Source organism: Scheffersomyces xylosifermentans (genome assembly GCF_036884685.1).
Source record: "Scheffersomyces xylosifermentans strain CBS 12540 chromosome Unknown RJT20scaffold_5, whole genome shotgun sequence".
NCBI lineage: Eukaryota > Fungi > Ascomycota > Pichiomycetes > Serinales > Debaryomycetaceae > Scheffersomyces > Scheffersomyces xylosifermentans.
Window position 1 is genome coordinate 1,116,743 of NW_027042943.1, and position 15,377 is coordinate 1,132,119.

General features: G+C 37.6%; 5 protein-coding genes across 5 annotated transcripts; 4 read left to right on the plus strand and 1 right to left on the minus strand. All coding sequences in view use genetic code 12, as the record gives it.

Moving 5' to 3' along the window:
- Positions 1-352: 352 nt before the first annotated feature.
- MSS4 (1-phosphatidylinositol-4-phosphate 5-kinase) lies at positions 353-3,067 on the plus strand. The gene has a single exon (XM_064917413.1). It carries the CDS (start codon positions 758-760, stop codon positions 2,795-2,797), a length of 2,040 nt encoding a protein of 679 aa, XP_064773808.1. The 5' UTR covers positions 353-757; the 3' UTR covers positions 2,798-3,067.
- A 316-nt stretch (positions 3,068-3,383) lies between these two features.
- Positions 3,384-4,949, plus strand: RJT20DRAFT_49502 (uncharacterized protein). The gene has a single exon (XM_064920389.1). The coding sequence runs from the start codon at positions 3,525-3,527 to the stop codon at positions 4,794-4,796; it is 1,272 nt and encodes a 423-aa protein (XP_064773809.1). The 5' UTR covers positions 3,384-3,524; the 3' UTR covers positions 4,797-4,949.
- On the plus strand, positions 4,950-6,174 carry RJT20DRAFT_49501 (carbon-nitrogen hydrolase family protein). Its single transcript, XM_064920388.1, has one exon. It carries the CDS (start codon positions 5,104-5,106, stop codon positions 6,109-6,111), a length of 1,008 nt encoding a protein of 335 aa, XP_064773810.1. The 5' UTR covers positions 4,950-5,103; the 3' UTR covers positions 6,112-6,174.
- RJT20DRAFT_49500 (uncharacterized protein) lies at positions 6,175-7,590 on the minus strand. Its single transcript, XM_064920387.1, has one exon. It carries the CDS (start codon positions 7,549-7,551, stop codon positions 6,238-6,240), a length of 1,314 nt encoding a protein of 437 aa, XP_064773811.1. The 5' UTR covers positions 7,552-7,590; the 3' UTR covers positions 6,175-6,237.
- Positions 7,591-7,670: 80 nt separating this feature from the next.
- On the plus strand, positions 7,671-15,358 carry UTP20 (Utp20p). The gene has a single exon (XM_064917414.1). The coding sequence runs from the start codon at positions 7,695-7,697 to the stop codon at positions 15,321-15,323; it is 7,629 nt and encodes a 2,542-aa protein (XP_064773812.1). The 5' UTR covers positions 7,671-7,694; the 3' UTR covers positions 15,324-15,358.
- The last annotated feature ends 19 nt before the right edge of the window (positions 15,359-15,377 follow it).

Genomic DNA, 15,377 nt, shown 5'->3' on the forward strand with positions numbered 1-15,377 from the left:
TATCACTGTGAAGAGCCTGACATAATCTATACAGCCTGTACAGCCATAGGATGTAAAGCGAGGGGAAATAGAAACTGCCCTTGAATTTTTGTTTTTCTTCGAGAAATCAAATTGGTGTGTCTCTGTAAACGGTGCAATGAATGAGAAACGTCTTATCCATGAAGCTCGTTATTTTCAACGCATTTAGCCGTATGCAAAAACCTTCTTTGGTTGTCTATTTTCTTTCTGGTCCATTTTGGTGTTCGAGTCACATGATTTCATGGCCTACGAATTTATCTCCCACACGACCCTGCGTTACTGTTGTAATTTTTCTTAAAGGAGACATAGAAGGCTAAGACCACAAAAAGGGACTGAATTTGTGAAATCCATTCTTGTCCTTATGGCATTTGGGCACTTACTATTACATCAGCCTAGTGATTTGTTTTAAATCTATCGATCTGATCCATCTCCATCGTATTCGAGACGTTGTATAAGCATCCCCAGTGGAACGTGAAACGCTAACACCGCTAGTGGGACAATACGTCTACATAAAAAGGAATCATACACAATCATCCTGGCCATCACTGCTCCTTTACATTTCCCCTTGCCTGGTAGCAAGCTTGACATTATTGATAGATATCTACTATACGGCAGTAACTATAGACATCCACTGCTTTCATTACTATTTATTAAAACTCTATTCGCTCAACTGTCCTTCTCGTCTATCCAGACTTCATACTCTTAGGAGTTTTATATACCTTGCATAGCATCATACGAAATGTCTATGGTCCAGTTACAGTCTTCTTCTCAGGTACATCTCCCCCGTAGTCCTAAAGATAATGACTACTCGCCAATTATGACTGAAAGTGATGAGGACAACAGTAAAGTGATGAAATCGATGATCAGGACTAGCTATGAATTTGAGTCGGACAACCGCCATTCGTCAACTGAATTGATACCAAATTCAAGCTCAAATGCTAACAATCTTGCAATAAACAACACCCCATCTACTCCAACCTCATTCAAGGGCTCACGGTCTGATGCATCAGAGATGACGAATGATACAACTCCGTCATCGTTTGACGACCAGTTAAATATCCAACTTAATGATCAAGCCATTCCCCAAGCGAGAGGTATTCAACCGATTATTGGAAGTCCTCCAGTAGAGGAATCGTCAAAAGTAGAAGTCTCAAGATCTAGGTCCATTCATTACGAACAAGATGTAGACCCCTTGCATCCAAGTGTCTCAAAGATTTCATACGAAGTCATCAACAAACGTGCTTCTGTAGTTTCGGCTGTGCCATCCAACAGAATTCTCAACAATGTCATTAACGAATCCACCTCTGCATATTCGTCTTCTTCAAGAAGACATACTTCCCCCAATACCCCTGGCTTTCCTGACCCGATTGAATTAAGCAGTCGTCACTCCTTTCAAGTATCATCTTTGCGGCCTCCAATTACAAGAAACACGTTTCCATCATATAGATCACTGACTGATGTATTTGGAAGCAAACCAGATTCCACAAATTCTGAGATTCTCAGAATGAGAAATTCCATTCTTGTAAAGAGAAACATGAAAAAGAAAAGAAAGGAATTCTTAGAGGATGAGAAGGTTTTAGTAGGCAATAAAATTAGTGAGGGACATGAAAACTTTGTGATGGCATACAATATGTTAACGGGAATAAGAGTTGCTGTTTCCAGATGCTCAGGCGTAATGAAAAAGTTGGACGATAACGATTTCAAAACAACCAAGAAATTGTCTTTCAGTATGGATGGAAGCGAGTTGACACCATCATCAAAATATGACTTCAAGTTTAAAGATTATTGTCCAGAAGTTTTCAGGGAGTTGAGAACTCTATTCGGCTTAGACCCCGCTGACTACTTAGTCTCCATTACAGGAAAATACATTCTTTCGGAATTGGGCTCCCCTGGAAAATCTGGTTCATTTTTCTACTACTCAAGAGACTATAGGTTCATAATCAAAACGATTCATCATTCTGAGCACAAGCAATTACGACGGATCTTGAAAGACTATTATGAGCATGTTAAAGAGAACCCAAACACATTGATCTCACAATTTTACGGATTACACAGAGTGAAAATGCCTTTCAGTAAGAACGGCAGTAGAAAGGTGCACTTCGTTGTCATGAATAACTTATTTCCACCTCATAGAGATATTCACCGCAAGTACGATTTGAAGGGTTCGACATGGGGTAGAATTACAAAAATAGATCAAAAGGAAGGGAAAGATTTATCACAATTTACTTTGAAAGACATCAATTTTCTTGAAAACCACGAGGCAATTAACTTTGGCCCTAATAAAAGGAAACTATTTTTTGCACAGCTAGAGTCTGACGTTGCTTTATTGAAAAAAATCAATGTAATGGACTACTCTTTGTTGTTAGGTGTCCATGATGTCAAGAAAGGAAATACATTCGATTTAGCACAGAAGTTGTCGGTATTTGATCCAAAGTCAAGCAATAAATCTATATTGATAAAAACAAACCCTAGAGATATTGACAGAGATAATGATTTGCCTAGCAATGTATTCCCAGGACGATCCAAGTATGTATTCTACGGTCATGATGGTGGTATTAGGGCAACGAATGAAGATAATGATCCGATAGGTGAAATTTACTATCTAGGTATCATAGACTGCTTAACCAATTACTCAACCAAGAAGAGACTAGAGACATTCTGGAGATCCCTAGGACATCCCCGGAGTACAATTTCAGCGCTTCCTGCAAGCGAATACGGAGATAGATTCTTGAAATTCATTAAGGATGGAACACATGTCTACAAGAAGAAGATCTCTTAGGCTCTAGGTTCAATTGATTTATCCCACCCTATTCTTAAATACCCACATGCTGTTTATTTTAAACAGCTTACAACGATTGCAATGAAATGCTTCTAAATATGGGATTGCCGTGTCATTTGCTTCCCAAAAAATCTCCTTATATATTGTTAAGTACTTTTATAACTAATGGATAATGAGATATCGGAACCTTCAATCACTTTAAATAGGACATCTCATTATGGCTAATAGTACGATGCTCTTCAACAGTTGAATGAATTAACATCAAGAAACATACAATATTGCTTCTCTCTAAGTAACACTGTATCTTATAGAATAAAGTGGATATTTTCAGATTCAAGCTCATAATTATTGACGAATAGCCTTCGATTGATGTTCTTCTTTTGTAATCTCCTTTATCATTTTCACATTTTACCATTTTCTTACAATTTTCAAATTTTTTGCCAAAGTCAAGAATAAATAAAAATGCAAAGGGAGAGGAGATTTTATGACCCTAACTCCTATAACACAGAATAGAGATAAGACATTATCCACCATCACCATATGATCAAAAAGAATGAACGAAGTCTTAAAGTGTCTTACTCTAGGTGGGAGAATTAGCAGCAAAAAATGTCGTGCATGTTATTCCAATTTTGACCAATCGTTTTGCGATCGTGAAAACAACTGAAAATGGGTGAGAAGAAGAGCGTACTGACTGGGACGAACAATACCACTACGAAGCATATCAATTATGATAGTGTCAAAGCTAAAGAGGTTCCCGAGTGGGCCTCATTTGAGTACCATACGATCAATTTCCATTGCACAACCTCCCACTACGATAACAGGTGCTGATATTTCCCAGACAACAACTGCCATTCTGAATATACAAGACGCCCAAGACTTGTCAAGTAGCAAGAGATTGGAAATTGCAGAATTTAAAGCGTTAGGGAACCCACCTTCAGTATTATCCATCAATTCACCGCCATCAGTACCAGTCTTTTTAAGAAGAGGTACCTTATTGTCAATATACGGGCTACGTGATAATTCTTCAATTGACAATGTCAGAAGCACATTGGAAGTGATAAATCCATTAAAAAGGTGGTTGTATGGAGGCTATGTAGCCAGCTATCAGAGATTGATATCTACAACTCCATATTCGATGTTGATTTCTTCAACAACAAGAAATTTTTCAGTTTTCAAAAAATCCGAAAACAGATCATTTGTCAATGTCTTGTTGGATGGGTCTAGTGACTGGGCTATTCTTAACAAGGACGCATTGCAAGTATACAGTGGAAATTCATTGGTCATATCATTGTATAAATTACCCAGTACAATCTCAAGAAAATTATCAAAACAACTCGGAATTTCCAGCAAATCTTCAACAGGGCTCTTTAAGTGGACGAATGCAGGGTATACTCTTTTAAGCGGAAGAGGCCAAGTGGGTCTTGTTGGAAATGGTTCCGTATATAACATAACTTTGAATGAAGGAGAGGAATTGCTAGTCAATAGAAATAATTTGTTGGGTGTCACAGTTAACGGTCCATACGATTTACAAAACTGCATTATCAAATACTCGTTCGCCGGAGAGACAAAGAGCGGCAATGAAATAACGAAGCAAACCAATACATTTCAATCTCCCAGAGCTATATTGAAACAAAAAACCACACTTTCTCACAAAACGAGACAATTGTGGCTGCTTGTCCGTTCCTATGTCAGTGTTATAACCAGCATTGTAAGTGGTGGCCACTCTAGTGCAAGAAATTTCCTCGTCGGTAACCAAGACTTTGTTAAAATAATTGGCCCTAGAAATTTACTATTGCAGTCTAACACACTTGCAACTCACATCGGAAGAGCAAAATTGGTTTCTAATGGTGCGGCGATACCCACACATTCTTCACAAGATGTGAGCGTTCAAACAACATCTTCAGATTACCTAAGTTATGTTACAATTACTCCAACAGGTGCAAAGTTTGAAAGCACACCTGATTTCAAAGAAACTGTCAAGAAGATCGAAAATCGATAAATAACAGCTGTAAAAAGCGCAATACATTTTTTTAATTCTTCTATTCGTGTAGTATATGTAATGAGGACAAGCAACAAGGACAATGCTGCTAAGTTATCATTCGTCTCAAAAATATTCATGTTTTGATTGTTAGAAGTCAAATCCCGTCAGAATTTCGCAACCATCATCGAAAAAATCTGGGGTATGAATGGTTTGCCCCAAATTTCAAACCCCGCAAAATTATATATAAGATTTGGTTTGGGTGTATTCCCCATTGTTCAATGTAGCAGAAAGAGGCTATATCGAATAGAATATACGGCACTGCGGTATGTCATTACCTATCACGCGAGTCGCAGCATGTCATTTTGCCCCAGTAATGATGAATAAAGAGGCAACAATGGAGAAGGTATTCCAGGGTATCAATGAGGCAGCATCTAAGGGAGCTAACTTAATAGTATTTCCAGAATCCTTTGTTTCAGCATTTCCATTGTGGGGAGCTTGCAAGGCTCCTATTGACAACCATCATTTATTTCGACAGCTAGTGGAGAGTTCAATCTTTGTTGATGGTCCAGAAATTACCGCATTAAAATCGTTATGTAAGGAGTTATCTGTTGTTGTTCTACTTGGCTTCAACGAACGATCCAAAGTAAGTGTCGGATGTCTTTGGAATTCATACGTCTTGATAGATGAAAATGGAGAAATCGGAGCTCACCATCGCAAGCTTGTTCCAACTTTTTTTGAGAAATTGTCTTGGGCCAATGGAGATGGTTCCGGTTTAAATGTTATTGATTCGAAGTATGGAAAGATTGGTGCCTTGATTTGCGGTGAGAATACAAATTCATTAGCAAGATTCACCCTTTTGAGTCAGGGAGAACAGATTCATATCTCAATTTGGCCACCGGCAGCCGATATGCATCGCCCAAGTGACAAGCCGAAGAGTTTTGACAACGTTACAGCAAACAAAATCAGATGTGGAGCACAATGCATCGAGGGAAAATGTTTTGGTGTACTTAGTTCATCCTTTGTTGATGCAAAAATGTTAGAATTTTTAATCAATGATGACCCATCAAATGCTTCCTTCTATAATAATATGTCACAGGGAATTACTTGCTTTTTGTCCCCTACTGGAAACGAAGTGGGTGACTCACTAAGGTACGAGGAAGGTATAGCATATGCTGATTTTGATCTCAATGATATTATTGAACCAAAACAATTTCATGATTTAGTGGGTGGCTACAATAGATTTGACGTGTTTCAATTGCACGTCAATAGGTCTCAAAATGTTCCTATTTACTTCGATAGTGAACATGGTACTGCAATAATAGATAAGGAATAGCACATCTCCCATATTTGAGTTTACTAAAAGCTTAGAATACAAAGAGTTGCCTATCTTTTCAGTAGGATTATTGGAGAATTCAATTTTGCATCATTACAATAACATGCATAACAATAAATAAGTATGCTAATATGTCAATATATCAATAATTATGTTGATGACACTGACCAATACTTCAACGCCAACAAGGACAACGACAATAAATTCTAAGTTCTCTTCATGTGAGTGACCCAATTGTTCTTTTAACATTTGTAAAAGATCAGAAATTACCTCAAGTCTTTGGTTTAATAACTCCACTCTTTGGTTTATCTCTAAATAACCTCTAGTGGCTTGGTAGATTGGTTCCAAATGGGGCTCTGCCCACATTAACTCCGGAGAATCAAGAACCGAGCCGTGCAAATTGATATTTATTCTCAAGATAAATAATTCTCCAATCGATTTCATAATTTCATCTCTTGTCATTTCAACTTTACCTGTGTGTGCAATCTGTTGTGGAATATCTTGCGTGTCTTCTATCGTATTGTCAACCAATTCTTCAAACAAGGAGATCTTAACAGATTGCGCCAATGCATGTGAAATAGATAACTTGAGCATATAGTTATTGTCATCTCTTAATGTTATGAAATCATTATAGATTCTTGGCTGATAGGACTTTGTAATATAATAGTTGAACTCTTCAATTTGTATATCTTCTGATGATAATTTCTCACTCTCAAACTTGGCTAAATCTTCCAAGAATGCTGCCTCTTCTTTCGTCGAGTATCCCCACATCACGACAACGCCGTACTCAAATATGAATATATCATTTTTCCTACCAATGTCAATTTCACCACCTTCATCTGCTAACCGAATTAGCTTATGAGAGTCTTCCTCATTTCCGCTACTGTCATTTCTCCAGTCCTTGTAGGTAAACGGCGAGTAAAGGCATTCATCAAATAATTTAGGACTAGTATTGTGTATCCGCTTCCTGTCCTTCAACCATCGCAACAAGTCTTTCATCTTGTAGGAGCCACAGGTACAATAGGCTGTAACTCTTGGCAATAAATCACGATGCAGTTTCCCCAATATCTCAGCATCTTTTCTAGCAGATGTATCCGTTATTCGTTTAACTTGAGAATATACACGAGTATTTGGAGAATCGTCATCGTCATCATTCGAATTTAGACTATTGTTACTATCCTCTAGATCAGGAGGATCTTCTGGTAACAATTTAAGCTTCTGAGATGTTCTACTGGTTCTCTGCAATCCAATTTTTGGAGATTGGGCTATCTTTGAAGTGGACCTGTTCGCTTGGGATACTTGCTGTAAGTGTTGTGATTTTATTGCTTGAAGCTGCTGTGATTTTGAAGAAGGGGCTACATTTCCGCCATCAGGTAGTATAATTGGGTTATCCGACACCTTGGGTAATAGAGGTTTTCTAGCGGGGTCTGCCTGAGACATTATGACTTCAACAGTTATAGTAGGTTAGGTGAACGATGGCCTAAGTTCCCTTCACTCATATATCTATTCTATATTTCCAATTATCGGCTAGTGTTATATACAGTCGCATATAAAGTATAGCGGAATGTATATAAACAAAGTAGATGAGATGGACTAAAAAAATTGGATCCATCTCAAGTCCAATAGTTTTCAAGCACTTCAGACGAAAAGCATCGTTACACATGGCTAAATTGGCAAGAGGCAAGACTACCGAGTCTACCAGGAGGCATGCGTTCTCATCTTTTCGAGAAAGGATCGACTCGATCAAAATTGAGCCAAGTTTAGACTTACGAAAGAGAGCTCACGACTATGTTGAAACATCTCACTTTTTGTCCACATTGGACCATTGGAAAGAAGTCAACTTGAGTGGGAACTTTTCTGATTTCGTAGACAAAGTAGAAGTATATTCACAAACACTTCCACAGATATTGCACCATCAAGACACCATCTTTGAAGCTCTTTTTAGTGGCATAGAAGTTAATGATGTTCACTCTATACAACCGCTCATGGATTTGTTGGCTCAGTTTATACATGATTTAGGTGATGACTTTATGCCCTACTATCCCAGATTTTTGTCCCTCCTTATGAAAATTGCGCTAGATACCAATCCAAATGATAGCCAAAATAACCGCAATACGTCAAACGCATTGGAATGGACATTTAATTGCTTAGCATTTGCATTTAAATACTTATCAAGAAGTCTATCTTCAGATTTAAGGCCGACCTTTGAGCTCTTCTTGCCTATTTTGCAAATGACGAAGAAGACATATATTTCAAGATTTTGTGCAGAAGCGCTCTCATTCTTAATTCGAAAACTTAGACCGGAGGCGTTGACTTCAATTATCATGTATTCGTTCGAACAGATTAATACTATTGAAGACGAGATTCACTATTGCGAAACTTTATCCATTTTATATTCAGAGTCCATAAAAAACACCAAGGGAACATTCCATTCAAAGTCTCATTTGATTTTGACAAAGATATTAAAAGTTGCATTTGAGTCTCTGGGACAGGGACAAAACAAGAAAATTTCAGTGGTGTCAGACGTCATTTTAGATCTCATTAACCATGGTTCCATTGATGCGTGTAATCAATTGTATGCTATGACTGTCGAATTTGTGAAAAATGAGCTAGCCGGCGGAAGGAACCTTCTTGCATGCATTCAAATCATGACTGTGTTGTCCTTTGCAGAATCAGGAAAACGAATCAGTGACTGGGATTTGATGCTTGATTTATTTAACTCTCTAGTGGATAATATCAGCAAATTTCCTAAGATAGAAGTTGAAGAAATTGAAGTGCTGGAATCCTTAATATATTTGTTGGTGATTATTCTTCGTAATGGCCAGATACAAATGTTAACCAAGCTACATTTGTCCTTGTTCAATATTGCGACTACTTTCAACGACGGAAAGTATTTTATATCGTTTGCTGAATCATGCATGGACTTGACTAAAGAGAGGGCAATGAAATTTGGACTTGGAACTCAACTTCAAAGTTATGTTCTTAAAATGAATGGTGACTGTGTTACTTTGCAACGATTGGCATATTTCATTTCAAAGATGAGAAAGAACAATAACCAAGATATACTCAAATTTTTGGAACTCTCAGATCAAGTAAACGCGACTCTCTTAGATATGTTGCACTTACAGGAAGAGCAATTAAGCTCAGGAAAGTTACCATCAGACCTATACTGGATTTTAATACTCTTAAGTTTAAAGAACCAATATGATTTAACTGAAGGCACATTGATTAATATTTTGGAGCTTCTTTGCAGTCAGTATAATGTGCTCCCTCAGTATTTCTGTAATGACTTAATAGCTGCTGTTATGGATGCATTTTCTGGGTCGTCAATGAGTTCAAACCATACTGAAGTTGTCCTTTCCGCTGTTTTAGCCTTGTTTCCGAAGTTACAGGAATCTTCAAACGTTATCAGGGCATTTCACAGATTTACTCTGTTGAATAAGGAAGAAACCAAAGCTATACTTGAAGAAAACAAGGAATTTTTTATTGAGATTGTGAAGAATTTGCAGTTACCTAGTCATGATTCTCGTATGTCAGCTATTGAATTGCTCTACGCCTTACATGAAGCTATGGAATTGGAAATATCACCCTACTTATCTCATATCAGAGTCATTGAGCAAATACCTTTGTCTATTAGCACTGGAAGAGACATACAACAAAGAGTGAGGACTTTGGCTCTTGAGTTTAAGAAAGACGGAAATTCTACTGAATTTGACTGCCAAATCATAACATACTTTTTCTTCGGATTACTAAGTAACAGATTTCAGCCTTGTTGGGAAGCGGTGTACGAATCGTTACCTAACCTTATCCCATCATGTTCGAAATTGATCTGGGACTGTTCCTTGCATTTTATCCAGCTTAATTATAGCCAAATTGACTCGGACTATATTACTTCGGATGAAGTGTTTCTTGTTGAAACAGGAGAACTTTTGCAATGGCAAGCAATAAACTCTCGTCTTAGGGACAACTTTGTGGGATTCCACGACCGCTATTTTGCCCCCTATGTCAATATTAAGGCCTCCATCTTCGAGTTTGCGAAGCTGTCTAGAGCAGACAACACATACAGCGAAATCATGAGATCGCATGCAATAAAAGCACTTTGCTCAGTCCCAACCATTGCGGAAGCACATTCTGAATCCCTTGTCCCGCTTGTTTTGAGGAGTGAAGTCGAGGAAGAAGACTTTGTTCCTGAAGGTAAGCCAATGAATGATATATGGACCTTGAAGGATCGTAATGATTTATTAGGATTATTCTTGAAGTTCAAGAACTTACGAAAAGTCTATCAAGCCGACTCACTCTATAGTCATTTATTATTACTTTTGAGTAACAAACATTTAGAAGCTCAAAAGTTGGCATTAAGTGTATTACTTCGATGGGGTAATGCATCGGTGAATAAGTACAGTGATAACCTTAGGAATTTACTTGATGACAATATCTTCCGTGACGAGCTTTCAAACTTGACAAAGACCGCCGACTCTATTATTGAAGACAAAGAGAGAGAAAATTTAATGCCATTTATTCTTAGGATTCTTTTTGGTCGTGTTCAAGGTTCTCCCAAGAGTAATAGTAAAGTTGGAAGAAAATTTGCCGTTGTTATGGTTTTGCCGAGTTTATCTCATGCTAATATTATTGAATTCATTAAGTTGGGTTCAGAAAGAATCGGATACCATGACTATTTTAACCATGGAACTATCCCTCAAATTGATAGGTTTATTATAAGAAGGATTAGCGGTTTTATTAATCTATTGGCCGAAATCTACGAAACTTTAGGGTCTCAATACAATGATGTCCACAAGACAACTATTGAACCACTAATTTATTCATTAGTCGTTTCTCAGGAGTGTATCGATTTGCAACAAAACTCTATTAATGAAGATGATTCCACTTTAGAAAAAGCTGCAAAGAATATCAGGCAAACAGGAATGAGATGCTTGAGCAATCTTTTCAAGATTTTAGACGGAAACTATGATTGGAAGCAACATTCTGAAATAATTTACGACAATATTATCAAGCCAAGAATGGCAAACTTCGTAACTGAAAACTTACAACAACCATCGTCATTATTAAAGGTTATAACAAGCTGGATCGACCAACCAAATACAATCGCATTGTTGTACATTGACGATTATTCGCCTGCTTCTGCCGTACTATCATTGTTGGGTAACGATAAAGCAAAGGATTCCGTCTTGTACACGGTTTTAGAGTTTGCAAGACGTGTACTTAATCGAAAGAGCGAAGAAGATGATCAGTATTTTACTTTAGTTGCGATTGTAGTGGATTCCATTTTGGAAAATTTACCTCGAATTATAGACGGAATCAATAATCGTGAGGTCGGAAGCATGTCCGTTCAAGTACTCCTATTATTAATAGAAGGAAAATTCATTACAGATGAGTCAGCAAAAGAATCATTATTGCGATCCTTGACAAGCGCTATTGACAAACCACAGAGTCAAATTGAAACAAAGGACAAAGTCCACATTTTGGAATCCTTGTCCTCTTTGGTAGCATCTTTCGATTGCTCTTTTAACGATATCGTTCCCTTATATGAGACTTGTTCCAAGCTTCTTAGAGTTTACCCCGATAGAAACATTCGTGGAATGCTAGTGACTGTGCTTAGAAGTATTGGAATCAAATTTGGAGAATTGAACGAAATCTCTGAGTTGGTCGGTGATCTAAATGCCTACTCAGCAAAAAGGATTCAAGAATACGATTTTGAACGGAGATTAAATGCATTTAGAGTAATCAATGAGGAATTGTACATGGCATTATCGCCAGTGCAATGGTTGCCTGTGGTTTATTGTGCTCTATTTTTTATTAATGATCCAAACGAATTTGCTATTCGAACTAATGCCACTTTCACTTTAAGGCGCTTTGTTGATTGCTTCTCTGCCAAAGATGCTCACGATGCTGACCCATACATTAGAGTCTTGAAGACGATAATTTTACCCCAACTAAGAATTGGAATTAGAAAAGACAATGAGGATGTCCAGACAGAGTATATCGCAGTCTTGGAACATTTGGTGGATTCTTCGAAGCATTATTGTGAGCTTAGTGATATGAAAGCACTCACATTCAACAATGATGACGAATCGAACTTCTTCAAGAATATAAATCATATCCAACTCCACAGAAGGCAAAGAGCCGTTAAAAGATTGGCAGAATATAGAGGTCAGCTTTCTGAAAATAGTATTGCACATTATCTTTTGCCCATGATTGAGCATTATGCGATGTCGCAGGAGGAGAAGTTCACCAATATTCGCCTTGAATCTCTAGAAACCATCAGTATGTTGGTTCGAAGAGTAAGCTGGAGCCAATTCAAGGCGATCTTTAGAAGATATATTGCCAATTTAAGATCCAGCAATGATGTTGGACTTAAATCAAACGTTAATATGGTAATAGCACTTTCCAAAAGTTTGATGTACTCATTTCAAAACAATAAAGAAAGTGCTGGGGATGTCATTAAAGATTTACCAACTATACAACAGGAAATTGATACATACGTACTCCAAGAGTTGTTTCCTCCTCTTTTGAAAGTACTAGTGGTCCGTAATGATGAAACAATAGTAGCCCGTTCTCCTTTGTCTGAGGCTTTGTCATACTTGATAATGTGCTTGAGGGAGGATCTAATAGAGTCTGAATTGCCTACTATTTTGACAAGTACATGTCAAGTGATGAGGTCCAGGTCTGAAGAATTGCGAGACGCAGTAAGAAAGTCTCTCGGAAATATTGTCAAATTATTGGGACCTAAGTACCTCCGTTTTGTTTTGAAAGAGTTAAAGACGGCACTTTCCAGAGGTTCCCAGATTCATGTTTTAAGTTTTACGACGCACTACCTATTGATGTCAATATCTTCTTCGTTAAATCATGGGGATTTAGACGATTCGCTCGATACAGTTGTTCATATTGTAATGGAAGATATATTTGGAGCAGCCGGCCAAGAAAAAGATGCAGAAGGCTACACAAGCAAAATGAAAGAAGTTAAGTTCAAAAAGTGCTTCGATGTGGGGGAAATATTGTCTACTAATATTTCGTTGACTTCATTTAGCTACTTAATTAATCCGATTAAAATGTTGTTAAGAGAGAACATCAATATGAAAACACAGAACAAGTTGGATGAATTGTTGAGAAGATATGCGTTAGGATTGAACCACAACGACGAAGCTTCAAGTACAGATATCCTTTTACTATGCTACGAGATACATCAATCTTCTAAGGAAATGGGAGGTATAAAGCCTGTCAAACAAGTATCGAAGACAGAGAGTCATTTCTTGGTTGACTTGGATGCAAAACCGTCAAAAGCTCAACTAAATAATTCAATATTTGTTCACACTTTACAAAAATTCTCGTTTGAATTGCTTAGGACGGCTATTTCTCGTCACGAGCAACTCTTGACAGTTCCAAATCTAGAAGGATTTGTTCCATTGTTAGAAGATGGCCTTAATTCGGAGAGTGAAGGAGTGGTTGTCTCATGCTTAAGGATATTGAACACGGTAATTAGGCTTCCCTTTTCAGACAAAGAAGAGGCCATATTTACATCATCTACACGAAAATCGCTTACTATCATCAAAGACAGCCCTTCCACTAACTCAGAAATGTGTCAAGCAGCTTTAAGGTTTCTTGCCACAGCCATCAGACACAAGCCAGAGATTAAAATCAAAGACAGCGCTATAAAGTACATTTTAGAGCGTATTCAACCAGACTTGGAACAACCTAATAGACAGGGATTGGCGTTCAATTTTTTAAGGGCACTTGTTTCACAGCATATTATGATTCCCGAATTGTACGACATTATGGACAAAGTATCAAAAATCATGGTCGTCAATCATTCGAAAGAAATAAGAGATATGTCGAGAAGTGTATATTTCATATTTTTGATGGAATACGACCAAGGTAGAGGCAGACTTGAAAAGCAATTTAAGTTTTTGGTTAACAACTTGGCATATCCAACTGAAGCAGGAAGGCAATCTGTCATGGAATTGATACATTTAATTGTTTCCAAAGCAGGATCCGATTTGTTGATCAAAATAGCATCGTCATTTTTCGTTGCTTTAGCTAATGTAGTTGTCTCCGACGATGCTCCAAAGTGTCGTGAAATGGCGACATCATTAGTCAGCACTATCTTCAGAAGATTGGGATCGAGTAGGCTTGATAATATAGAGAAATATTGTCTTGCTTGGTTGACACAATCGTCCAATTCTTTATTGAAACGATGTGGATTTAGCATTTATAAAATTTACATCTCTGAACTCGGGTTTAGTATCAATGAGGTCTTAGACAATGCAGCAATTGAGAATATTAAAAGAATACTTGCTTCAAGTCAAAATAACTCTGCAAATGAAGATCTGGTAGAATGGGAGCTCTTGTACTCAGCGTTGAGTGTCTTTTCCATAATTTGTGGAAAATTGCAGAAAGGTGCGTTTGATAAAACCTATTCTCGGATATGGACTTCTATTATTGACGTGCTATTATTTCCGCATTCTTGGGTTAGATTGATATCTTGTCGTCTAATAGGTTTGTTGTTATCAAATTTGGACAGCATTCAACTAGAATTTACTGTTTATCAAGTTCAAACGATAGCATACCGACTTTTGCATCAACTTGCTGCACCATCAATTACTGAAGAATTGGGAGATCAAATAGTTAAGAATCTAGTACTGATTGCCATAAGGTGGGAGAGAGATTCGACGCCCTACCAACACCTGCTGGATATTCAATTAAGTGAAGGAGATAAGTATACTTTTGCAAGCGAATATCTTGTTAGCAGAATAAGCTCTATATTGCGCCAAGAAAGCAGCCATAAGCTTTCTTTTGTATCTAAAAAGAGTGCCATCAAATTGAGCGCTATGTTGGTACAAATAGCTGGTGAATCAAGGGTTAGCAGAGTTGCTGAAAGCTTGTTGATAGGATTGTATAATTTTACCGAATTGGATCCTAGAACAGAGAATGAGGAAACATTGGTAAACCTCACTTTGGAGTGTTTGAAGTTAATTGAAGAAAAGTTAGGAACCTCGGACTATTCGGCAGCTTACGCAAAGGTGAAACTGCAGGTCAATTCTAGAAGACAAGAGAGGAAAACTAAGAGGGCTCAACTAGCAGTCAACGCTCCTGATATTGCTGCCAAGAGAAAGTTGAGAAAGCACGAAAGGTCCAGAGAGAAGAGAAAGCATGAAAAGGACGAAAATGGCTACTATCGTAGCAAGAAGAGAAAGTAGAGGAAATTCCGTTATTTATAGACTAATATATAACATTGTACATTTAATTCCTAT